At 51.2% G+C, this 26,235-nt stretch overlaps 1 protein-coding gene across 2 annotated transcripts in view; it reads left to right on the top strand.

Moving 5' to 3' along the window:
• The window catches only part of KDM2B (lysine demethylase 2B), a 122,824-nt gene extending 100,263 nt beyond the window's left edge, over window positions 1-22,561 (top strand). The window contains exons 13-23 of one of the 2 annotated variants that reach the window (XM_021698552.2): window positions 3,870-4,094; window positions 9,442-9,585; window positions 10,791-10,877; window positions 11,050-11,310; window positions 11,516-11,629; window positions 12,268-12,306; window positions 12,452-13,131; window positions 13,828-13,991; window positions 14,073-14,234; window positions 14,925-15,143; window positions 21,263-22,561. In XM_021698552.2, coding sequence (XP_021554227.1) covers window positions 3,870-4,094; window positions 9,442-9,585; window positions 10,791-10,877; window positions 11,050-11,310; window positions 11,516-11,629; window positions 12,268-12,306; window positions 12,452-13,131; window positions 13,828-13,991; window positions 14,073-14,234; window positions 14,925-15,143; window positions 21,263-21,444 — 2,277 coding nt within the window. In that variant the 3' untranslated portion in view covers window positions 21,445-22,561. The remainder of the gene's footprint in view (window positions 1-3,869; window positions 4,095-9,441; window positions 9,586-10,790; window positions 10,878-11,049; window positions 11,311-11,515; window positions 11,630-12,267; window positions 12,307-12,451; window positions 13,132-13,827; window positions 13,992-14,072; window positions 14,235-14,924; window positions 15,144-21,262) is intronic. The other variant, XM_044921002.1, reaches the window with a different exon arrangement.
• The last annotated feature ends 3,674 nt before the right edge of the window (window positions 22,562-26,235 follow it).

Below are 26,235 nucleotides of genomic sequence, written 5' to 3'. Positions count from 1 at the left end.
GGATTGAGAAGACTGGTTTGTAAGGGAAAGTCAGTGGATGCCATCATTGCCTTTTGCTGAGAAGACCAGTTCGTGCTGAAATTAACAAAGATGCATTCTGGGTTACTTGAACAAATAGAGGCAAAGGTAGGATAGAGTGGAATTTAGAATTGGGCGATGAACCTTTAGATATCACACAGAAGAGATTAGGACAGAAGCTTCACGCCAGAATGACAGGGCTTTGGCTTGTTTACCTTCCTTCATGGAGACCCTCCAATGTCTTTCTCACCTGTTGATTTTCTGGGTGGTCTGTCTTAGGCTTCAGCATTTCAAGTGTTGCTTGGTTGACTCCTGACAAGCCAGCTGGCGCCCACTTCCCACAGAAGCTGGTCATGAGGCTGTAGCAGCAGCAGCTTTTCTGGCTTGACTTGGCAGCCGGCTGAGACCGCCTAAGTCGAGGTCTTCGGAAAACAGGGCCTCCTCACACCTCTTCCAGGACATTGTCTGTCATTTGCTCTGTCATTTTCCAGGATGTCTCAGCTGCCATCAGGATCCAGGAGGATTTGTTTTTTCCATGGGTTGGAAAAGTGCTTCTCTGGGTGGGAATGTGCTTTGGAAAGCACTGGAAGGTAGGCTTGTTTCACAGCACAGTCACATTTGAGCTCTGTGACACTGGCTGGATTGGCCCAGCGTGTCACTTCAGAGAGATGCTGTCCTCGCGGCCAGTAACGCCAGAGGCGCCCAGTGGCTGTTTATACCTGACGTTCCTGAGTGGGAGGAGAGAGCCATGTTTGGACTCTGGGAATTTTTTTTCAGTCCTTCACCAAAGCAGCTAGTCCTTAGACTCTCCTGCTCTGGGGGTCAGAGTTTGAGCCCTTCACCCCATTTGTCCTTGGATGTTGGACTGCACTGTCCTCTCTGTGCCCGACTTGAGGCTCAGAATCATCCACCTTGTTGACTGTGTTTCGGGGCTTAGAGGAGTGAGCTGCTTCCAGGACATGCATTCTTTATAGGGGTGGGACCTCTGATTCTTGCGCGCTGTGAAGAGAGGGAAAAGCCTTCTTGGTGTCCGTTTCTCTGGAAGTGAATGTGCTTCTCCGTACGTCTTTTCGGCACCTGCCCTACTGTGGGTGTGAAGGCACTAACCGTGGGCCCATTCCAGGGGTGTGTGCTCCCCTCCAGTGGACTCACCCTGCTCGTCGGCTCTGGTTTATGGTGTTCAGTTTGGGTGCGTGCTCATCCTCTGCTGGCTCCGTCACATGGGCAAGTTACTTTGCCTCTCCCTCCAGTCTCCTCGTCTGAGAAATGGCATCTGTCATGGGCTTCTTGTTGGGAAAATAAGGTCTTATCATACGTAAAATGATCACAGGAGCAGGCATTCAGCAAATATCCGCTGTCACTGCTGTCACCATCCTTATGGCTGCTTCCGCCTGGCACACTTGCTGCTCTTTGGTGAGCTGCTTAGTGTTCAGGTCCGTGGCCCCTGTGTATCATTCTCTAACTCCAAAGGCTCTGAAACCTCTTTTTTTTTTTTTTTTTTTAAACTACTCCTCTGGCAGCAGTACCTGACTTGAATGGACGCGTGTGATGTGTAGGCCGATTTGTCCCTCTTCGGTGTTAGGGCTGCTGAGCTCCTCCCGTGTGTGACAAGGGGGCCGCAGGACCTCACTGCTGGAAGACAGAGCAGCGTGCATGGGAGCCGCCCCTTCCCCGACGCAGCTGGTGGCGTATAGGCCCAGTGGTGACAGGGCTGCTGGCCGGGCTAGCTGAGGGGGGCCCGACTGAGTGTGGAGTGGCTGTGGGAGCAGGCTGGGGTCGGTGAGGACGGATGGGCCACTGGAGCCATGTCTCGTGTCTCCCTTTCCTCTGGAGTTCAGAGCAAGTTGAGTGGGATAAAGATCCAGAGTAGCAGGGCTCCCTTGAATGTTGCAGGCTGCTAGGAAAATAAATTGGAGGGAAGGATCCAAGGTGTCAATACCAAAGGGGGTTGAGGGGGGAGTGTGAGATTTTCAGCTCTCTGCAGGGACCACTGCTCTGCGGAAGAAATGGATGATGGTGAGGCTTTATTCACAGAGAAAGGTGGACTGAGTTTCTTCCTGATGTGGTTATAGGTTTCTAGATAGCCCCTGTGGTGTTGCGGGGAGGGGTCTCTGGAAGGAGGACCCTTTGCACTGTTGTGATACATAGTAACCACACTTCTGGGCCCGGGAGCTGACAAGAGGAGGGGCTTTTGTTAGGGATCCAGGTGTGGCAAGCAAGTAAAATTAAAAGGCTAGGACTGGACTTGAGATTAATTGGCCGCGAAGGGGCTCTTGTAAGCATTAGATGCCAATTCGATCAGATAGTTTTGGGGTAAGGAGTTGTCTCCCTGACTGACGAACCATTTTTCAGCAGACTCCTGCTATTTGGAAAGGTGCTTCAGACAGCACACACTACCATCCCGGCCCCTCCCACTTCCGGTGCCAGGTGTGCAGGGGACCTCAGCAGACGGTGTCCTCTGGCAGCTGGCCTGGGAGCTCCCCGACGGATCCTGGTTGGCAAGGGGCTCTGAGGCTGCCCTCCCGGACAGCAGGACCCTGAGCAGGCCCTGTGGCTGGCTGGTTCACTGTTCGGCATTTCTGTACCGCTCTTCTGTTCATCTCTGTTTCTCTCTTTTCTTTTGTTTCACTAGCTTTTGGAGATGTATCTTGAAAGAAGTTGCTGTGGGCTGTTTCTCTGTTTTCTTCTGAGTCGCAGGGAAAGACGCATTTGGAGCCCGTTTAGAGAAGAACTCAGAAGTCAAGCCTCCTTAGGGTTACTGTCTCATTCTACCAGGCTTTGTTCGGTTTACTGAGCACATCCTTGTGTGCTAGGCCATCTTGTCAAAGGACAGTGGTGACAAGACACTCTTGATAACTGCCTTCCTGAGCTCTGTGTCTCAAAGGGAAGGTCCCTGAGAACACAGCCCGTAGAAGATGCCCCGAACACAGGACAGGGAGGGCTGTCAGAAGAAAGCAGTGTATAGACTGGGACCTGCAGAATGAGTAGGTCTTAGCCAACTGGAGTAGGGAGCGGGTTTGTGTTTCTGGCCGAGGGGACAGAGGCCTTCCGTGTGGCCATGTGCGGCCTCTCGGGGGAAGCAGAACCTGGCAGGAGGCAGGCAGGGGCCTGGGCTTGAGACGCAGCGGCCACGGAAGGGTCTTGAACCAGGACGTGCTCTCAGAAGCAGGGTGGCCTCTGTTCACTTTCTGTAGCTGCCATAACGAAGTACCCAAAACGGGGGCGCTTGAAACAACAGAAACTTATTCTCTCTCAGTTCGGAAGCCAGAAGTCTGAAATCAAGGTGCTGACAGGACCATGCTCGCTCTGAAGACTCTAGGGGAGGATCCTGCCTTGTCTCTTCTAGCCTCTGGGGGCTGCCGGCTTCCTTGGCTTATAGACACTTCCAGTCACATGGCCATCTCCTTCCTGTGTCTCCACACGCACTCCCTCTGTGCCTGTGTCCAAACCGCCCCTTTCCTAAGGACGCCAGCCCTATTGGATTAGGGCCCACCCTAATGACCTTATTTTAATTGGATCACCTCTGTAAAGGCCCTGTTTCTTTTTTTCTTTTTTTTTAAGATTTTTTATTTATTTGGCAGAGAGAAGCCCAAGTAGGCAGAGAGGCAGGGAGAGGGAGAAGAAGGCTCCCTGCTCAGCGGGGAGCCCAATATGGGACTCGATCCCAGGACCCTGGGATCATGACCTGAGCCGGAGGCAGCTGCTTAACTGACTGAGCCACCCAGGTGCCCCAAGGCCCTGTTTCTAAATAAGGTCCGCCATCTGAGGTCCTGAGGTTGGGACCGGAACACATCAGCCCCAGACACCCGGCCCTGTGGCCCATCTCACCGGTCCTGTGTGCTCTCCTGCAGAACCGGGCGGTAGGTCGGCCCAAGGGGAAGCTGGGCCCGGCCTCGGCCGTGAAGTTGGCCGCCAACCGGACGACGGCGGGAGCTCGCCGGCGCCGGACGCGATGCCGCAAGTGCGAGGCCTGCCTGCGGACCGAGTGTGGAGAGTGCCACTTCTGCAAGGACATGAAGAAGTTCGGGGGCCCCGGGCGGATGAAGCAGAGCTGCATCATGCGGCAGTGCATCGCGGTGAGTGCGGCGCAATCTCTCCAGGGATGCCCCTGGGGGCAGAGCCGCGGGGGCAGCCCTGCCTTCCCCCAGGAGCACCCTGGCCCTCCTCTGCATCCAGACCCCACCTCCCTGGCTTGTTCTGCTCCTTGGTGTGGTGTCTCCCTTAAAGAGAATGTTCCAGTTGCGGAAACCCCTAAAAGGTGCTCCCTGTGGGAAGAAAGGGGGCTCAGACCACTGCTGTTTCAGATTCCACATTGCAGGACTGGGGGGCAGACTTAACCGTGCTAGGCTCCTTTTTCTTCATAGGCTGCTGGTCTTAGAACTCCTTCCTTCCCTAGATGACGGAGTACTTTGAAGTCTCTGCCATTAAAGATGTCAGCCTGTCCTGTCTGTGACCCCATTGCCAACATTTATGGTCCAGTTCATGACGGTTCTAGGCCCTCCCTTCCTTCCTGTCCTGCCTTCAAAGTCAGGTCTAGGCGAAAGGTCAGTGCCCCTCCTGAGGGGGCTGCCCCAGATAAAGAGGACTGATTTATGGTGCCTAGGAGCTGGGCTGCCGCAGAGCTTGGCCCCTCCAGCAGGCTGTCTCACTGGCCCCAGCCTTGCTCCAGGACAGGGCAGTGGACACAGACTCTGGCAACTTGGCATGGTCCCGGGGTCTATCCATGCATCCAGGACCTCCAGCACATACACACGCTCTGCCTTCCGCAGGGTGCTGCTCCCCGGGCCTCCATGATCTCTCTGCTCCTGTGGGAAAGCAGGCTCAGCAGGAGGGACAGGATTCCTGGGTGAGCTCCGAAGGCCCAGCCTGGCATCGGGTACGCCTTTCTCTCTGGCTGTGGCTGTCCCTCCGAGCCCAGGGGCACCTTCCCCTTCTCCCTCCACACGTACTGTGCGTGTTTTTTAGTTTTATGGGTTTTTTGTTTTCTTTTTTACTATGGTCAAAAACACAGAACAGAATTTACCATTTTAACCATTTTTAAGTATCCAGTGCAGTCATATTACCTATATTCTCAATTGTTGTGCAAGCTGATCTCTGGAACCTTTTCATCTTGCCAAATGGAAACCCTATATCCATCAAACAACTCCGTTTCCCCTCCCCCAGTCCCTGGCAGCCACCTTCCTACTTTCTGAGTGTGACTGCTTTAGATACCTCATATAAGTGGTGTTTCTCCTTCTGCGACCGGCTTACTTCACTGAGCATAATGTTCTCAAGGTTCATCTGTATTGTAGCATGGATCAGGATTTCCTTTTTTTTTTTTTTTTAAATACGTGAACTCTGTGCCCAACATGGGGCTTGAACTCACGATCCCAAGATCAAGATTGCATCCTCTACCAACTGTACCAGTCAGGATTTCCTTCTTTTTAAAGACTGAATAATACTCCACCGTTTGTATATGCTGCATTTTCTTTACTTGTTCCTTTGTTGATGGACGTTTAAGTAGCTTCCACCTCTTGGCTCTTGTGAATAATGCTGCTGTGAACAGTATCTCATTGAGATCCTGTTTTGAATTCTTTCGGATATATACCCAGAAGTAGGGTTGTTCGAACATACGGCAGCTTTTTTTTTTTAAAGATTTTATTTATTTATTTGAGCGAGACAGAATGCACGCGCACATGCGCGCATGAGTGGGGGGGAGGGGCAGAGGGGAAGGGGGAGAGAGAGAATCTCAAGCATGCTCCATGATGAGCATGGAGCCCATCCTGGGGCTTGATCTCATGATTTTGAGATCATGACCCGAGCCAAAATCAAGAGTCAGATGCTTAACCCAACTGAACCCCCCCCCCCCCGGCGCCCTAGTAGCTCTATTTTTAATTGTTTTGGGGACCACTATATTGTTCTCCATAGAGGCTGCTCCACCTTACGTTCCCCACCCAGCAGCGCACAAGGGTTCCGTTTTCTCTACATCCTCACCGACACTTGGGATTTACTGTTGTTCTGGTCATGGTTACCCGAATGGTTTTGATCTGCATTTCCCTGATGATTGGGGATGTTGAGCATCTTTTCATGTGTGTGTTGGTCGTGGCTTTTTTGGAGAAATGTCTGTTTAAGTCCTTTGTCCATTTTTAAATTGGATTGTTTGTGTTTTTGTTGTTGAGTTGGGGTTCCTCATGTATTCTGCATATTAACCCCTCATCACATACAGGGTTTCTGAATATTGGCTCCCATTCCATAGGTTGCCTTTTCACTCTGTGGATCGTTTCCTTTGCCGTAGAGTTTTTGTTTCATTTCTTGTGTTTTTGTTACCTATATCCAGGTCATTTCAGTGGATCTCAGGAAATTTGGGAGTCCCCTTGAAATTAAATACAGCTTTTTGTCTCTGTGCATGCCTATATATACATTTTTCTGGAGTGAGGGTCCATGTGACCTGTTGCATTCTGTCAGGATTTAAGAGAGGTTATCTGTAGGGACTATTGGTTTTGAGAACAGTGTCGCCTAAAACTCGGCACGTGGGCCGTGACCCAGCACTGTCTCTTCAGCCTTGCCCCGCCCGTGTTCGAGGCCCAGTTACGGGACCTGTCTCCGATCTGGTGCCTAGGCCAGTGCCTGGCACAGTGAGTGTTGAAGGAAACCTCACTTTTGTGTCTTTCTCCAACCTGACGGGTCTTTTGGAACTAATAGTAAATGTAGTCTTGGCCTGACTCTTGGCATCCTTCTTACTCTTCTTCCAACCTTTCCACTTTGTTGGGGCTCTTCCTGCCGTGCTTTACCCACCTCTGACACTTGCAAGCCACCTCTCTTCCCTTTCCAGGCCCTTCTCTCTTGATGTGCCAGAGTCTCTCCCCATGACCAGCCTTCCCTTTGCTCCTCTTTGCGAGGTTTCATCCCTTCACACTGTCCAGCTCCATCTCCCTGCTGGCTTGGGCCTGGGGTCCCCTCCCAAGTCTCTGTGGTGGCTTTGCCTGTGTTCTACCTGCTGATTCCAGAATCAGTCCCCTAGCCTTGCCCACCCCATCACACACCATCTTCTGGCCACCAGGTGTTCCCCACCCAGTACCCCCAGCTTTGGGCTCGCTGCATCCCCCGCCCCGGCTGGCCAGGCCTGCCCCCCTGTTGCCAAATGCTCTTGCTCTTTCTTCTCTGTCCCCTTTCATGTGGGTTGGAGGTCTCTTTTGCTTTTCCTGCTCCCCACTTCTCTGCCTGTAGGAGCCCAAATTCCCCGTCCTGGGAGTCCTGAAATCAGCCGCTTGCTGCTTCCCATGGCACTTTCCCATGTTTTCCTAGGATTTCAGCGTGTTCTGTCTCCCAGACAGCTCGAGGAAGCAGCTGCCTTCCTCGTTACTGTTCCCCTTTTGGTTGCTCGCTTCAGGCTTTAGCAGATGTTTATTAAGTATTTGTTGAACAAATGATGGCTCTTTTGCCTTCAATGTTCTGTTTATTTGAACTCAAATGTTTGTGCCATCTTATAGACTTTTCATTTAGTGGAGCATATATCCCAGCTTATTTGAAGCTCTTCTAATTCAGTGTAATAAAAATTGACTGTGTGTTTCCTCTAGATCCCAGGTACTGGGACGTGGGTGTGTATAAGGGGAGAGTCTATGTGCTGACCCTCCCGCAGTACCTCAGTGTTTGTAGCCCAGTACCTCAACGTTGTGGTCTTGGGAACTCTTGAAAATTATGAGGACCCCGAAGAGCTTTGTTGATGTGGGTTATTATTATTACTGTATTCAGAATTAAAACGGAGAAGTTTAAAAAAAAACTTTGAATTTATTTGAAAAGAACAGACTTAACTACATGTTAACATAAATAACATTTTTTACAAAAATTATTAGGAAGAATGGCATTGTTTTATGTTTTTGTATATCTCTTCTTTTATGTTTGGTTCATTAGACAAGACCTGCATTTTCACATATGTGTCTGTGTTCATTCTGTCGTAATACATTGTTTTGGAGGAACTATGTGAGGAAAATGTGGCCTCACACAGATCTGTAGTTGCAAAGGGGAGGCGGGTATTTTCATAGTCTTTTCAGGTGGTGGTGGGTAGTGGTGGATATCTCTGATACTCTGCTGGAACTCAGCAGGTGGTAGTTTCTTAAAGGTTAGTTGCAATGTGGAATCTGAAACTGTATCAGTGAAGTTTTCATACTGTTACATTAAAATTCATTAGTCTTTCTTGCCCCCAGAACAGCTCATTTGCTCATGCATGATGTTACAACATCGTCCATTGGTTATTTGGAAAACACTGGCTCACTGAGTTATACAGATTTTCCAAATATGGGCACACAGTGTTATACAATGTAAAAGAAAAAAAAAAAAGTAATCACATTTGTTAACACCACCACCAGTCTCCTTAGAACTAAGTCTGTCCAGTTCATGGTGGCTGATGTAAGTTTTCCAAAATTCTAATTTTTGTTTTAAAATGTGAATTTTATCCTTTGTAACAAATGCTATGAATTTGTTTTTCTGGAAGTGACCAGCTCATTTCATCTTTGAGAAATCTGCCAGTACTCTTTTTTTTTTTTTTAATCAGTCATTCTGTCAAGTAGAATGATGTTCTGTGGAGAAAATGACCAAGTGCAGTCACAGCGTGGTCACGAGTGCCTTTCCTAGAGATAAGCGCCGGCCCCCGGCGCACAGCACTAGTGCTCTGTGCGTGTCCTGCCTGTTCTGTCGTACGCAACCCTGCAAAGATACGTACTCCAATAACAGTAAATACTTTTCTAAAAGAGGTTACGTACTCAAGGGTCAAAGTTTTAATACCGTGAGGAGCTTTCTCTGCCCCATCAGAGCCCTTCTTCAGTGAAACCTGGCCATCTTTGTAGTAAGTGTGCGGCGGTGACTAACTCAGTGCCGTCCTGACGAGTGCCAGACTTTCACTCACCAGAGCAAATGTCAACATAGCTGGAAAAGGCAGATAACATCTTAGTGTTCCTCTGACGATGGTTTTGACCCCGCGGACCTCCCTGGAAAGGTGGTGGGGACGGTGCGGTGATCGCGCCGGTGACGTGTGGCCCCGGCCCCCCCTCGGGCCTGGGCGCAGGTCACGCCCCGCCCCGTCCTCCAGGTGACGCTGGCCCTGGCCTCCGTGTTTCCAGGGAGCCCCCTGCCCCCCTCACCCCTGGGCCGCCTCGCTGTAGTTTTCTCCATATCCCTTGTCACAACACACACTGCTGTTCTCCGTTTGTCTGCCTCCCTCCGCTGACATGTAGGCTCAGGATGGCAGAGATTTCCATTTGTCTTGTTCGGTGCTGTGCCCGGCACTGAGTATCTGGCCCACAGAGACGGTAGCGGCCGAATACGGGAATGAGCGCGTGGATGAGCGGTGGGCAGGGCTTGGGCCGGGTCTCTGCTGCCTGCGGGTCTGTACTGCTCCCCGCCGTCCCGGCCCCTGCTGACGCGGCTGTGCTCTCTCCGGCCCTTCAGCCAGTGCTGCCCCACACTGCCGTGTGCCTGGTGTGTGGCGAGGCAGGGAAGGAAGACACGGTGGAAGAGGAAGAGGGAAAGTTTAACCTCATGCTCATGGAGTGCTCCATCTGCAATGAAATCATCCACCCTGGATGCCTTAAGGTGAGCAGTCCCGGGGGCTCTGGCCGTGCGCCTCAGCACGCCCACGGAGGGCCTCCGGTGGTGCTGGTGCTGGGGGGCCCGGTGAGCTTCCTTCCCCGGACGACCTCCAAGTCTGCGGGGCTCTGTGTGTCAGATAATGAGCTGAGGCCAAGAAGAGTCTGGAGTAGTTCAGACCTCCCCCCGTGTCTTCGAGGGAATGAACACATACCCCCCACCTCCCGATACCTCAGAACCGCAGACAGTTCCCAGAGTCTTGCACCCAGACCAGAGGGAGAGACTGGGTGGTTGTGCGGCTTGCTGGAATCCTGGCTCCGGGCTTCTGGGAGAACAAGGCCTGGGCCAGGGGAGGGCGGGTCCTGTGACAACAGGTGGTTGCGTCAAGAGTTGCTGTGTGCCAAGGACCTGCTCCCTTGGTGTGCCCGGGCAGGGCTGCCTTCTCGTGGGGACCGCCGTGCTGTGCCCGCCTGTCTTAGGCAACAGGTTCCACCGCTGAAGGGAAGAGACTGCTCTGGGCTGTCCCCAGAGAATGTCATCATGCCTGGCACCTCCCCATCATCCCAGGTGTCAGCCTATGTGTATCTGTGTGTTTTAGCAAGCTTGAGGTCAGCCTGCCCCAGATGTTAACTCAGCTCTGGAATGTCTCCGTTCCTCCGTGGTGGTAGTGGGGGTTTGTCTGGAGGCTCATCCTCCTGCACACACCTCCCACTCTGAAGGGGGCACTGTGATTTCTCCCTGCCTTTGGAAGTCAGACCTTCATGGTTTATTTGCCTGGTGACTTCAGTCTCCCAGATCAGATACAGCGCCTCGGAGCTGCTCACACTTAGCACCCAGGACAGTGCTGCTCCATGACTGAACAATTGGTGGGGTCCTTTCTGGGTGCCAGGCCTTGAGCCAGTCGCTTTACCTAGGTTATCTCCCTGACCTGTTGCAGAACGGTGGTGAGACAGGTACATTCCATTTCATGATCGAGGGCACCAGCCCACGGCAATGGAGCGATTTGCCCACCACGGTCACTGAACTAGTAAGAGGCAAAGTTAGGATTTGACCCCTGGCCAGAATCAAGAGCCACCCGTCTGAGCCACCTTTGTTTTCTTTCGGTCAGGGATGGGCTAGAAATGACATTTGGGGGGGGCTGTTGATGTTCCTCGCAGGTGTGGCATCTTCTGCCCCCTCCCTGCTTGCTGACTGGCGTGTGTCCTTTGCAGATTAAGGAGTCAGAGGGCGTGGTCAACGATGAGCTTCCAAACTGCTGGGAGTGTCCAAAGTGTAACCACGCCGGCAAGACCGGGAAAGTGAGTGCCGGGCTCCAAGTCCCAGGGGTCGGCCTGGGAGGGGCGGACCTTGGCCTTGCCAGATGCAGCCTGTCCCTGCGCTGTCGGCCAGTGGGGTGCTGCGGGTTCCGGGAGGGGGGCAAGTCCAAAGATATACAGTTGGTTTGTTCCTTCTCTCTTTTTGGCCTACAAGCAAAAGCGTGGCCCTGGCTTTAAGTATGCCTCCAACCTGCCCGGCTCCCTGCTCAAGGAGCAGAAGATGAACCGGGACAACAAGGAAGGGCAGGAGCCTGCCAAGCGAAGGAGTGAGTGTGAGGAGGCGCCTCGGCGCAGGTCAGACGAACACCCCAAGAAGGTGCCCCCGGACGGCATCCTGCGCCGAAAGACGGACGACGTGCACCTGAGGAGGAAGCGGAAATACGAGAAGCCCCAAGAGCTGAGTGGACGCAAGCGAGTACGGACTGGGAGGAGCTGGGCAGCGAGGGGTGGCCTGGCTGGTCCTGTGTGCGGGGCGCACGGGCGGGGGCGGGGATGGGCAGCGGGGAGAACTCGGGGTCGTGGCCTCTGGCTGCCCTGAGCAGGTCACATAAGTCCTGAGAGCCCGGCCCAAAAGAAAGGAGGGGAAAACCAGCAAGTCACTCCTCTTCCCACCCCTTTAGGCCTCGACGCTGCAAACGTCCCCCGGTTCCTCCTCTCACCTCTCGCCGAGGCCCCCTCTAGGCAGCAGCCTCAGCCCCTGGTGGAGATCCAGTCTCACTTACTTCCAGCAGCAGGTGCTCCCACGGCGCCCCGCCCTCCCGAGGCCCTGGGGACTTGCGAGTTCCCGGGCCGCCCCCGCGACCCTCTTCCCCCCCGGGTCCTCCAGCCCATTGCCGCAGCCGCCGCAGCTTCCCAGGCCCCAGTCCCGGATCGCTGGCTCGTGGTTCTGGCGAGGAGCCTGGGAAGCTGAAGCTGCTGCGGGGAAGCCCTGTGGATCTGGGAACCTCGGAGGATCCTGGCGGCCCCGCTCCGCCCACCGGCCTTTCCCGCTTCGGCCACGAGGTGGCGCCTGGTTGTCTTCCCAGCTCCAGCCATTAAGGCTCTGCTGGGAACCCCGCAGGCCCTGCCTCCAGGACTGGCTCCCAGGGCCAGGTCTGACCTCAGTGGGCCAGTGCACATCTCAGGGTTTGTCCAAGGGTGGGAGGTCGGTTGGGTGGGAACAGTTCGACCACATTTCTCCCTTCCAACTTCTCTTAAAAGCAGCAGGGAGGGCCCACTGTCTATCAGTCACAGTAGAGATGGGATTTGGGGGAAAGGTGATCCTCCAGCCCCTACTCCAGAGACTGTGGTTTCGTGGTGGGGTTGGGGGTAGAGGGGACCAAATCCCGTGAACCCTGGGAGCAAGCTCTGCATGCTTTTATTCCTGTGACAGCTAAAACCTGGCAAAGAAGATAAGCTTTTCAGGAAAAAGGTACCGTCTTCCATTCTCCTGTCTTCCCCTCCCCCCCACACCTGCCCCTGGGTCAGTGGGTCCCACATGGGAGGGTGGAGAGGCCTGGGTGGGTGCAGCCCTGAGCCTAGGGGCTTAGCTGCCCTCGCTCCCCCTCCTCCCTCAGCGGCGATCTTGGAAGAACGCCGAGGACCGGATGGCTCTTGCCAACAAGCCTCTCCGGCGCTTCAAGCAGGAGCCGGAGGATGACCTGCCCGAGGCGCCCCCCAAGGCCCGGGAAAGCGACCACTCCCGCTCCAGTTCCCCTACCGCTGGGCCCAGCACGGAGGGGGCAGAGGGCCCCGAGGAGAAGAAAAAGGTAAAGATACGCAGGAAAAGGCGGCTTCCCACCAAGGAGCTGAGCAAGGAGCTGAGCAAGGAGCTGAACCAAGAGATCCAGAAGACGGAGAACAGCCTGGCCAACGAGAACCACCAGCCCATCAAGTCAGAGCCTGAGAGTGAGAGCGAGGAGCCCAAGCGGCCCCTGGGCCTCTGCGAGCGCCCCCACCGCTTCAGCAAGGGGCTCACCGGCACCCCTCGGGAGCTGCGGCACCAGCTGGGGCCCGGCCTGCGCAGCCCACCCCGTGTCATCTCCCGGCCCCCTCCCTCCGTGTCCCCGCCCAAGTGCATCCAGATGGAGCGACACGTGATTCGGCCACCCCCCATCAGCCCCCCGCCTGACTCGCTGCCCCTGGATGATGGGGCAGCCCATGTGATGCACAGGGAGGTGTGGATGGCCGTCTTCAGCTACCTCAGCCACCAAGACTTGTGTGTCTGCATGCGGGTCTGCAGGACCTGGAACCGCTGGTGAGGGGCGCTGGCTGAGCTTGGATGGGGAGGCAGCGAGGGACTGGCCCGGTGTCGGGCTCCAGGCTCAGGCTTAGACTAGCCCGGGAATGGCACATGTGGGGTATGTGTCCCCACCTTAGTCATCGTGGTGATCTTTCTTTCCTTCTAAGCTCAGTCCAGCTTAATTCTTCTCAAAGAGTTCCGGGTGGCTACAGCAATTTGGTCACGCTGGTCTTGTCAGAAGAGGTGAACCCTAGTTGATTGCCTGATTCAGCCCTTGGAAGCTGAGCTAAGGACCAGGTGGAGTCCTTGTCCTTAAAGAGGTAGCCCAGGTTCAAAGCAAGGGTTCCAGTTACTGATCTTAACTTCAGCTTTGGTATTTCCTAGCTTTCTGGCCTTTGCCAGGTTACTTACCTTCACCTGTAAAAGGGTATAATACGATGTCTGCCTAGAGCACTGTTGTGAGAAGTGGCCTGTAGGGGATGTAGTAAAGCCCCCAGTAAATACTTAATGCAGAGCAGGTACTTGCTTCTCCCATGGGGGCCCGTGGCAGTCAGAGCAAAGGTGCCCAGGTGTGGGCAGGACAGGCATTAAACGAAGGATCCAGAGGGTGGAGTTAGGGAGTCCCCCACCCCCGAACTTGGTAGTGGGGAAGTTGCCACAGCCAGAGCCCCCAAGTTTGATGATGCCCCCTCTGCTGGGCCTGGCCCCCAGGTGCTGCGATAAGCGGTTATGGACCCGCATCGATCTGAACCACTGCAAGTCCATCACACCCCTGATGCTGAGTGGCATCATCCGGCGGCAGCCTGTCTCCCTGGACCTCAGCTGGACCAATATCTCCAAGAAACAGCTGAGCTGGCTCATCAACCGGTTGCCTGGTGAGCACTGGGCCAGGGACCCCAGAGGTGCAGTGGTGGGGGCTAGGGTGCATCTCCTGACCTGCCACCTCTGTCCCCCAGGGCTCCGAGATTTGGTGCTGTCAGGCTGCTCATGGATCGCGGTCTCAGCTCTCTGTAGCTCTAGCTGTCCGTTGCTCCGGACCCTGGATGTCCAGTGGGTAGAAGGACTAAAGGATGCCCAGATGCGGGATCTCCTGTCCCCACCCACAGATAACAGGCCAGGTGAGTGGCCAGGCCCAGGGCGTGCCCAAGGGGGTCAGCTTAGAGGCGGTGTGACCAGGCTGTGCCATTGGATCCGGTTTTCACCACAGGCCCCACCTGGTGCATGTGTTCTCAAGCCTCCTCTGGTCTCAGCCCTTTCCCAGAAGGTGCAGAGATTGTCCCGGCTGACATGTTCTCGGGCACTTTCAGGAGTAGAAGCGATGCGTGAGAGCAAAGGCTTCTTTGCACGCCGAGACTCCACTGGGGGGTCTTCGCGTGCATCTGACTGCTTCTCTGTTCATCTATCCTTCGTTGGCTTTAAGCCTCCATAAGCACGGGGGTCAGTGTAGTTAGAGATGGGGTCCCAAGAGGGAGCCTTCCTGGGCCGGGTTGCGAGTCATTGCTCCCCACCTGTCACTTACACAAGGAAAGCGTGGTGATCCAGAGATGCCGTGCTGTCCTGCCCCAACTGGCTGAGTACTGCTGGGTAGAGTGAGGGCTGTGTTTTGGATTTTTCAAGACTCCAGAAGTGTGAGATTTGATGTGGAATCTTTAGATTTTTAAATGTAGGAACTAACGTGGGGAAATACTCAATGGCCAAGTGAAACCCCAGTGTGACACGTGGCTGGTCGGCCTTCTAGTGTTAGGTTAGTGGGGCCAGATCTCCCCGGTCAAGTCGACATGCTGCCTCCCTCCTTCCTGCCCCCTCAGGTCAGATGGACAATCGGAGCAAGCTCCGGAACATTGTGGAGCTGCGTCTAGCAGGCCTGGACATCACGGACGCCTCCCTGCGGCTCATCATACGCCACATGCCCCTGCTCTCCAAGCTCCACCTTAGTTACTGTAACCATGTTACTGACCAGTCCATCAACCTGCTCACTGCTGTGGGCACCACCACCCGAGACTCCTTAACCGAAATCAACCTATCAGGTCAGTCGGGGGCACCCAGCAGGGTCTTTCTGGGACCCTGGGGGACAGGCTGGGACCTTCACATTCGTGGGGAAATAGTTTGTGTGCCTGCTCTCAGAGGGTCCTGGTGTTAGGGTGACGACAGATCTGTAACAACACAGACAGACGGCCTAGGCCGGAGGAGAAACATGAAACACAGCAGTTACTGCTGGATTGCTAATACTCGCTACCAAGAAACAGTGCTGGTAGCAGCCAGAGCACAGAGCCGTGGTTCCTGACCCAAAATACCGACTTGAGGAGCTTCTCCCGGGTGGTGCAGACCGGCTGGCTCGCGCTGCACAGAGGGGAGCAGGGCAGCGGCAGGCGGTGAGGCCGGGCAGGCTGGACCGATGAAGTAGCTTGGTTTCTGTTGCTATTGTCCGCACTTATGTGCACCCCCCTGACCCCGCTATCAGGGGCCTGTCGGAGGGGAGAAAACTCTGCAGCTGGCACCGGGGTTCTGCGTCTGCAGGATCCTCACTCTACTTGCTGATGGGCTGGAGTCGGTTTGCAAGGCCTGGGCCGTGACTGATGGCAAGCTGGACAGAGAGCGCGGCCCCCCTCTGCCCAGCTCAGCCAGATCTGGTCTCATTGCTTAGGATGTCAGATTGTGTATGTAAGATTTACACAAGACCTAAAAAAACACTTTTTTCCTCCAGAAACTAGCAACTAATAAAGGACACCTTCACTTCATGCTTGGCAGATACACACGTTCCTGTCACCTGTGCCACACTTGAGGAGGAATGGGGAGGTTTGGCGGTATGAGACCGTTCTCTACCTAGGAAGCCATTCCTCCTCCTCCTCGGGGAGTTTTGGTGGCAAGGGCTGTCCCTCCCTGTGGAGGCGGAGAAGAGAGCTCTCCTGGCTCCCCGCGTGGTCTTGCACGGATGCTCCCCCCTGGGGAGAAGGGCCTGGGCGGGGCTGGGCATTGCGGTGACTCTACTAGGAGTCCCCCGGCCGTGGGGCAGAGATCCCAGGATCAGTCCTCCTCCCCTGCAGTGCCGACCATGCCGTGCCTGCGCGTGTGGAAACCCGCTTCTGCATTTGCTTTTCCACGAAGGCCCTCCCTTCGTCTCCGTACAGGGAGCTCTGCGTCCCGGTGAAGGGCTCTGCCGTCCGTGGCGGCAGACCTCTATACCCAGTCTCTTTGAGAGTCGTCTCTTTTTACAAAGTTTTCCCTTGCCATCAGTATAACTAATGATAAAAGTTAAGTCTGTGGCACAAAATAGAGGACAGTGGACATGCTTCAGGATCCCTGAACTTGCAGGATCTGCTCTAGTAACAGAGTGAAGTCACAGTTGTCCAGCTTTTGTTATTCAGGCTGAATTTCACCACAGAATATTTATTTGGGTGCACAAGGCAGGCCCTTCCCTTCTCTTCCCCTGATCCCCCCCACCCCATACACACACAACCGCCTTAAAGTCTTTCTTCCAGTGTCTGTACTTCCACACAGCAAGCCTGTGTTGCTATTTCTTGATTTTCTTTTTCCACTCGGGCATGCTGTATTTATCAGCTTGCTGTGTAGAACACAAGGATTACTATTCTTACATCTTCTCCCCGCCTTATCTTTCTAATTCACAGTTAAGTCTCTATCTTTTTATGGCCACGTAAGTACTGTCCACTGTTGAGCTAAATAGTGTACTGTAAGTACATTTCCCTTCTCGCACAAATTTTTTTTTCCTGGAGTTAATAATAATTGCCTTTTTTTTTTATTATATTAATCACCATACATTACATCATTAGTTTTTGATGTAGTGTTCCATGATTTATTGTTTGCGTATAACACCCAGTGCTCCATGCAGAATGTGCCCTCCTTAATACCCATCACCAGGCTAACCCATCCTCCCACCCCCCAATAATTGCCTCTTTTTTGCTTAGTCTCTAAGCGGACTCTGCACCAGACTCGAGCACTGTTCTGCCCCCACACAAATCCCTCTGGCCCCGACCAGTTTCTGCAGGAGCCCTCCTTTCTGGACTTTCTCCCAGACTCCTGCCTTCTGTTCAGCCTGGGACTGTCTCCCACTACCATCCTAGAAATTTTCTTGGTCTGTGTGTTGTGTAGGGTCCCCACTTTCCTTGATCCCACATTTTTGTCCAAAATGTTATTCCCTCACATTTAATTGATAGCTTAGCTGGATCTAGGAACCATGTTGTTTCAGAAAGTGGAAGGCAGGGGTGCGTGGGTGGCTCAGATGGTTAAGCGTCTGCCTTCCGCTCAGGTCATGATCCCAGGGCTCTGGGATCGAGCCCCACATCAGACTCCTGGCTCAGCAGGGAGCCTGCTTCTCCCTCTGCCTCTCTCCCTGCTCATGCTCTCTATCTCTGTGTCTCAAATGAAAAAATAAAAACGTAAAAAAAAAAAAAAATTCATGGCTTTAAAAAAAAAAAAAAGTGGAAGGCATTGCTCCTTTTTCTTTGCCTTCCAGAGTCTAATCCAGAACCACTTGATACTTCATCCTTCGGTGAATATTTTCTCTACTTGGAAGTTTGTTAGGATATTTTCGTTGTTTCTATTTTTCTGTAATTTTTTTTTAAAGGTTTTATTTTGAGAGCGAAGGAGCAGGGGTAGGGGCAGAGGGAGAGGGAGAAACAGACTCCTCACTGAGTAGGGAGCCCAATGTGGGGCTCCATCCAGGGACTCTGGGATCATGACCTAGGGCAGAGGCTTAACCCACTGAGCCACCTAGGTGCCCCTAGTTTTCTGTAATTTTTGATGATGAGCCTTGGTTTGAATCTTTTCATGCAGCACACTCATGAGCCTTTTGATCTAGAAACAAATGTCCTTCAGTTCTGGGAAATTTCCTTGAATTATTTCTTAATTTCCTTTTCTTCTGTTTTCTCTGTATTAACTAGTGCTCTGATACCTTTTTTTTTCTTCTTTTTTTTTTCCTCCTGTTTTCCACCATCGTGTCTTCTTTTTTCTTGCTTTGCTGGGAATTTTCTTCTACTTTATCACACAATTCATACAGTGTTTTGTTTTTTTAAGATTTTTTTTTATTTGAGGGAGCAAGTGGGGGGAGGAGCAGGGGGAGAGGGACAAGCAGACTCCCCACTGAGCACGGAGCCCAATGCAGGGCTCGATCCCACGACCCTGAGATCATGACCTGAGCCAAAACCAAGAGTCGGACACCTAATCGACTGAGCCACCCAGGTGCCCCGGTTTTTATTGCTGTTGTTTATGTAGGTCAAAAACAGTCAAAACATGGGCAGTTTCATGTGGTTCAACCTATATTTTTAATTTTCCAGCTTTATTTTATTCACGGAACTCACACCCTCCCCCTATATCCCCCCATCCTCTCCCCTCACCTGTTCTTTGTACTTTTGTAAAGAGGCCTATTCTTGTTTCTTAGATCCATCCTGAGGATATTGGTAGTTTTATTTTCTTCTCCCTGCATATACTTTTTCCTTCAGACGTAGTCAGTGGCCCTCATGGGAGATCCTCCTCGGATTTAGTATCAGTGTGTGGTTGTCCGCTTTGGGGTGACCGGAGGCTGTGGACATCAGTCAGTGTGTGGTCAGCATGGGTTGTTTCTTTGGGGAAACTCAGATGTGAGATCTTTCAGACTTCTCTTGAGCTGGTGAGGGCTGCCAAAAGGATTCTCTTTGACCTCCCAACTGGAGGGTGCAAGCTAGGCTGCCCGGTGTCCTAGGGCCTGGCAAGGGAAGGAGGCTGGGGGATCTCAACAATCAGCAGGGAAGTTTCCCCATAGACCCTGATTTTGGCTGGGTGCCCCAGCCTGCTGTGCCAGATGGTGCCCAGACCAGAGACTTTCTCTCTTACCCTCAGAGACTGAAACTCCACTCTTCTGCAGAGAGAAGAGCACGTGCACAAGCCAGGGGTGGGCAGAAACAGAGAGAGTATCCGAAGCAGGCTCCATGCTCAGTACAGAGCCCAATGCAGGGCTCCATCTCACAACCATGAGATCATGACCTGAACTGAAATCAAGAGTCGGAACTGAGCCACCCCGGTGCCCCAAGTTGTAGTTCTTTATATATATACTCTGGATATTAATCTCTTATCAGATACATGATTTGCAAATACTTCTGCGCATTTTTTGTGTTGTCTTTTCACTCACTTGTAGTTCCGTTTGCATAAATGTTTTTAACTTTGATTTAGTTCAGTCTCTTTTTGTTTGTGTTTTTGGTGTGGTGTTAAGAAACCATTGAGAAATTCAGGGGCGCCCGGGTGGCTCAGTCAGTTAAGTGTTTGCCTTCAGCTCCAGTCATGATTCCAGGGTCCTGAGATTAAGCCCTGGCTTAGTGGGGAGACTGCTTCTTGCTCTGCCCCTCCCGCCATTCCCCTGCTCATGCTCTGTCTCTCAAAATCTTTAAAAAAAGAAAAACGAAAGAAACCGTTGACTAATTCAAAGTCATACAGTTTTTAGCTCCTATGTTTAGGTCTAAATAATTTTGAGCTAATTTTGTGTATGGTATGAGGTAGAAGGTCCAGCTTCATTTATTTGTATATGGATATCCAATTTTCCCAGCACCATTTGTTGAAAACTTTGTCTTTCACCCACTAAGTGGTTGTGGCACCTTGCCAGAAATCTTCGAAGATTCAAGGGTTTAATTTCTGGGCTGTCAGTTCTGGTCTCTTCGTCTGTATGACCTTAATGCTGGTAATACATGCTGTGGCTTTGTAGTGAGTTTGGGAGTCAGGAAAATTGAAAACAATTTTGTTTTCTAGACTGCTTTGGCAATTCAGGATCCCTTACATTTCTACATGAATTTTAGGATGGATTTTTGTATTTCTGCAAAAAAAATGCTGTTGGTATTTTATAGCAACTTCACTGAATCTGTAGATTGCTTTGAGTAGTGTTGACATTTTGACATTTTAACAATATTAAGTCTTCCCATGAATATGGGGTAGCTCTCCATTTGTATCTTTAAATTCTTGCAGCACTTTTTCAGTTTTCAGTGTAAAAAGTCATTCACTTCATTGGTTAAACTTATTCCTAAGTATTTTATTCTTTTTGATGCTACTGTAAGTGGAATTGTTAATTTTCTGATTGTCCAATGCTAGTGTATAAAAATGCAACTGATTTTTGCGTGTTCATTTTGTATCCTGCAACTTGGCTGAACTTGTTTACTTCTTTATGCTACCTCCAACCCTGGGACGTGGATAACCATGAGGCCTACACTAGGGCTGTATTATTTTGATAGTTTGCCTGCACTGTTTTCATTCCTACTCCCCTGAATGGAAAAAGGAAAGTGCAGATGCTAGTGATGAGAAAGTGAGGCCTCCATCTGAACACCAGAGATGAAGGAATTTATCTGGCCCAGAGGGGGAGCTCTGAGCCCCAGTTGGATGCTAACTGGCATTGAAGCCAGTTGACTATGGATTCAGTTCTAAAACCAAAGAGGGTGGTAAAAGCAAAATATAAATTAATAGAGTATGGGTAGAAGAGCGTGTCTCTAAGTGAGGGCATGACGAAGGATTCCAAATTCTGGGTTTGCTCACAGTCAACAGAATCTCGCCAGCCCCTTTTAGCACCCAGGTCTTCTGCATGGGTTTCCAGTAAACATTTAGTAAGGGGGCTCACAAGCACGCTGTGACTCGCTTGAAAGCCCTGGTGCCCATATCAGGGAAAAGGATCCCAAGATGACCATACAGATGTTCTCACTCTCACCTTTGCTCCCTACCTTCCCCTGGAACTGATCTGAAGGGAATAAGCCGGTAAGTGCACAATAGCGTCACAGGGAGGACTTACCGACAATAAATTAGATAGGAAAAGCAAGCTATTTAATATATCGTGTGATGCTGTCTTTGTTAAACAGCATAGACAGGAGACCTATTTATGTGAGAATATATACATATAAAGAGGCAATGATTTAAGCTTGTAAGTGATTTTACTTGGAAGTCTGAATGCTTTTCAAGCATACATGAACCTTTATAATTGGTAGTTGGAACAAGTCCCCACTTAATGAGAGTTTTTCAGCAAGTGCAGTTTTCCCTAGGGTACTAGGGACTGGACTATGCTCAAGGGCTCTGTCCTGTTTCTTCATTGCTCCGTGCTGGGGTTTGGGGGGCGGGGGGCGGCAGGGGCCTGTGGCCTCTGTCTGCAGTCCCTCCACCTCACGTTGTCTCCTCTTCCCTGCAGACTGCAATAAGGTTACTGACCAGTGCCTGTCCTTCTTCAAACGCTGTGGAAATATCTGTCATATTGACCTGAGGTACTGCAAGCAGGTGACCAAGGAAGGCTGTGAGCAGTTCATAGCTGAGATGTCTGTGAGTGTCCAGTTTGGGCAAGTGGAAGAAAAACTCCTGCAGAAACTGAGTTAGTCCAAGGACAAGTATGTAAATAAGGGGTGGGTGGGGGGAGGGGACACAGCCGGGGAGGGGAAAAAACTTTACAGAAACTAGGGCTTTTATTTTCAATTCGGAACTTGAAACAACAGACCACACGATTCCATTTGGCAAGTCTTGCTGAGGGAGAAGCCGTTCCACCACCTGTTTGGGGGATGAGTGAACCGGACACTTCGCTTTGGGCTCTCTGAATTATAACTGCACTGCTTTATGGACCATTTCTAAAGGCAGCCTTTATCAAGAAGACATTCCCACGGGAGAGGAGGATGGATGTTGAAGAAATTCTCTTACTGAAGCATGAGCTTAGGAGTTTGGATGGTGGTGGTGTTTTGGTTTTGGACGCCTCATTCCTTGCAACTCCGGGGGGCGGTGTCAACATCAAGTGGACCACACACCACATCTGCTGCCGTTGTGACACTTTTTGTTTGTTTGGTTTTGTTACATCTTACATTATGCAGAACTATTTTTGTACAAATTGTTTAAAAGTTATTTATGCAAGGTTTGAATGCATACCTGTGTTTTTATTGTTTTGAGATTGCCAACTTTCCTGGTTTCCTTAAGGTAGGAGAGAACTTAACCTGTACTTCATCGATACAAATAATCGTCTCCACACGTGCCCAGATCTGGCAAAGCAGGTGAAGACCTTCCAATTAAAAGCATGTTTAACTGGAAGTTGAGAGCCTGCTTTGCACGTCAAGAATTACATAAGCATGTGGATATATGTTAATTATAGTCGAAGTAAGACACTTTGCCAACTTTCCTCTGTATAGAATTCACCCATTTCTCAAAATTTTAAAATTCAGACTTCAGCCTTTGCACTCAGGAGGGTTTTGCGCTGGCATGAGCTCTTGTACTCTACACAGATCTAATTTATACAGTGGGTCAAGAAGTAGAATAAATGATCCAACATAGCCTTTCTTTTCCTTTTTTTCTCTCCCTTGAAGTGAGTTGAGTTCTCGTTCAAAGTTGAGAACGTGGCTGTTTCCGCGCCGTCAAGTTACGCCTTCATCGGTGCCATTGTTGTAAGGTGGTGTTTTCCTAGACCTTCCCCGATGCGGTTTTACCTTTGTTGAATTTGTATAAACAATTGTACAAAAAAGCACTCTTGGCCTTGGAGAGTTTCTGTTCGAGTGGCCTCGGAATTGGATTGAGAAGTCCAGAGGCAGCGGGCTCGACACCGGTATAAACACCCTAGCTCCGTCCGCAGAGAAGCGCGGCCTGTGTGCGCGGGCCCGACGGCAGGTGGCTTACCTGCGGGGCTGCCGGAAAGAACTGCCACGGCCCCAGGGGCGCGGGGGGGGGGGGCTGTCCTCTCCTCAGCCTCTCCCTGGAGGCCACTGACGCACTGGGGCCAGCGGGCGAGGGAGAAGCCGACTCTTGGGCCAGGGCGGCAGGAGGCACATGGTTGTGAGGGGACGTCTCCAACTGGAGACACACAAACCAGGGAGAAGGCCTTTCAGATCACAGAATTTTTTTAGAAGGGTCTTACAACCTTCTCCCCTTTGGAAAGGACTGCTCCAGTGAATCTGAAAATGGAGAAGATAAACCACCTTTCTTCCTCCGTAATTTGTTGCCCCCCCCCCTTTTTTTTTGCCACAAAATGGTTTTAGATCCCACCCAGTCTCATGCCGCCTGTCCGTTTAAACCCAGAGATCCTTTGACGCAAACTGGAGACCTCTGCAGCTGTTACACCCCAAAATTGAACTCGGGAGATGCACTTTAAAGAGGTAAGATTCGTTGAACACTATGTTTTGTTTGTTTTTTAAGATTTTATTTATTAGAGCACCAGCCAGGCGTGGGGGCAGGAGAAGCAGACTCCCCACTGAGCAGGGAGCCCAATGTGGGACTAGCCATCCAGGACCCTGGGATCATGACCTGAGCCGAAGGCAGACACTTCACCAACTGAGCCAACCAGGGGCCCAATGCTATGGTTTATTTATAAAAGTGTGGCTTACTTTTGCAAGCCTGTTCATTCATCATGGAGCAACCCTCCCGCCCAGAGGCCAGCCTGAGTTCTCCGAACTTCCAAATAAGTGTTACCCTGATGTCCAGTAAGCGCCTCCTCTTCTCTGGGAATTGCGTAAGGATAACCGTGTTCTCCAGGTGAACAGTCACTAGAGCTGGAGAGCCCTGTTTCTCCTGTAATGTTTCCAGGAGTCCGCAGGTCTGCCAAGAAGAGGCAGAGAGGGCTGCCAGGGCTGGGGAGCCAAAGCTACCAGAGGGACATGCCTCAGAACCAAGACACTGGTCTCTCCAGGCTTGAGGCAGGCCACCATCCTGTAGTGGTCGCATATGAGCTCCCCTGGGTGTCCTGAACAAACCAGTCAAAGATACCCCATTACAGTTTCGGTACAGACCTGTTATTTTTAAAAATGAGCTTTAGGGATACCTGGGTGGCTCAGTCAGTCATGATCCCAGGGTCCCGGGATGGAGCCTCGGGTCAGGCTCTCTGCTCAGCCGGGAGCCTGCTTCTCCCTCTCCTTGCCGCTCCCTCTGCTTGGCTCTCTCTCCCACTCTCTCTCTGTCAAATAAAATCTTTAAAGAAAATAAAAATACAAATAATAGTAAAGGGCACCCGGGTGGCTCAGTCGGTTAAGCGTCTGCCTTCGGCTTAGGTCACGATCCCAGAGTCCTGGGATCAAGTCCCACCTTGGGCTCCCTCCACAGGGACCCTGCTTCTGCCTCTGCCTCTTTGTCTCTCACGAATAAAATCTTTAAAAAAAAACAACATAAAAAAACAATGAGCTTTAGATGAGGCCAGCCTGAGCTAAATGCTTGCAAATAGTTGCTCTGAGTGCATAAACCATAACTGATGAAGCCAAAAAAGGACCATAAGCCAGAGGCAGTGCTTTATGGATTAGATTGCAGCTTCCTAATCCAGAAAAGAGGCTCCACTCCGTCCCTCCTTCCTCTAGGGAACCTGAGGTTTACAAAGGATGAAACACCATGGCATGTCCAAAGCATCAAATGCTATCCTATATTGTGAGGATGGGAGCAAGGGAACAGCACTGTATTCCACTGTAGACCTTCAGACTTTTATCCATATATTACCTTTTCAAAAAATTAAAGAGACAGCATGCCAGCTAGAAAACGTACATTGCAGGGAGACATGTTTGCCCTCTGCCAAACAAGTCAGTCAGTATTGTGAGTTGTCAAGCCTGTTAGGCTAAAAATTTCTGTTGGCTACTCACTAAACCAAGATTAATTCAAAACACTACCTTAAAAAAATCCACCATTAAGGGGCGCCTGGGTGGCTCAGTCGGTTGGGTGTCTGCCTTCCACTCAGTACGTGATCCCGGGGTCCCAAGATCAAGTCCTGCATCGGGCTCCCTGCTCAGTGGGGAGTCCGCTTCTCCGTCTCCCTGCCGCTCCCCCTGCTTGTGTGCTCTCTCTCTGACAAATAAAATTTTAAAAGACACCATTAAGAGTTTTTTGTTCTCTTGCTAACAACAAGTACCTGAGACAACTTCTATAAATCCAAGAGGAAACACCAAACAAGCTGTTTGAAGCTGAGGCCATGTACAAATGAATCTCAATTTTCTAATTTAAGACAATCCAGCACCTGCTGCTCAGCTTCTACTCTAGTGTTTATCACCTGCTGGCCAGGCTTTGAAGACGACTTTCCACCAAATCAGCAATTTGTGGGCAAGGTTGAATTTCTGGAGTTCCCACTCTCACGAGAGGTATAGATTGGGTAAGTGCTCCTAAAGCTTCGGCAGGGGGTGAGTTTTATTGCTTCCATGGTGAGGTAATGATCTGCTTACCATGAACTGTGGCCAACACCCACCCTGGGCTCTGTAGGCAAACAGGAGAGAAGGTTCTTTGAAATATCCACGAGGCCTGGGTTTGCACGCTTTGACCCTCAAAACCAGAAGACATGGGAAGGCATGCTTTTTTTCACAACTAGGCAAACTTTCCCCCCTACACCCAGGGGCAGACTATCTGCCTCCCTTGCTCTAATCTTCAGATTTGTTGACTGACTTGTGGATCCTGAGCACTTAAAGGCATGTGCGCTATTCACTGCAGAGTCAAAAAATAAAACCCAATAGGCCTCAGCTGAGATGTTAGGCATTTCTTAAAAACATACCTGCCCACTACCAGTGGGAATGAGTCCGCAGTTGGTTTCAACCAAACACCACCCTGGCTGGAGTTAGATGTGAAAGTAAAGCGATTTCAGATCATTGATGTCCTAGGAACCGTTCTCCATAAGCCCATGTCCGGTTTCTCATTTGCTGGGTGGTAGTGGAAGAGTTAAGAAAACATTAGCATCAGAGCCAGGTTCACATCCTGACATTAGCGACTTCCTTTTTAAAGTATCAAATATTTTATTACCACTCTTTTTGGTAACAGCGCTATTAAGAGACAGTCACATACCAAATAATTCACCCACTTTTTAAGTAATCTCTACTCCCAACTCAGGACTCGAACTCATGACCCTGAGATCAAGAGTCGTATGCTCTTTGACTGAGCCAGCCAAGTGTCCCAGCGACTTTCTAAGATTTTAGACAAGTTCTTTAATTTCTCAGAAGTTCCCCATCTGCAAAGCAAGGCAACCGATTTCAGAATGCTGGAGAGAACTAGAAAGCACCCAGCACAATACCTGGTCACAGGAAACAGCAAGTCCGTAGTTAAGCTTACTGGTACGTCAGCAGCAAAGACTGCACGTCTTTGAAGGTGCTCCCGTCTCTTGCGAAGAAGGGTGCCAGACCGGACGCAGACACCCATTCGTGCTGTACCCAAGTGAGTTAGGAACTGACTAGGACAATG

This window comes from Neomonachus schauinslandi, chromosome 14 (genome assembly GCF_002201575.2).
Source record: "Neomonachus schauinslandi chromosome 14, ASM220157v2, whole genome shotgun sequence".
NCBI lineage: Eukaryota > Metazoa > Chordata > Mammalia > Carnivora > Phocidae > Neomonachus > Neomonachus schauinslandi.
Note: the sequence above shows the minus strand (reverse complement) of the source record. Positions and strands in the feature narration are given on the sequence as shown.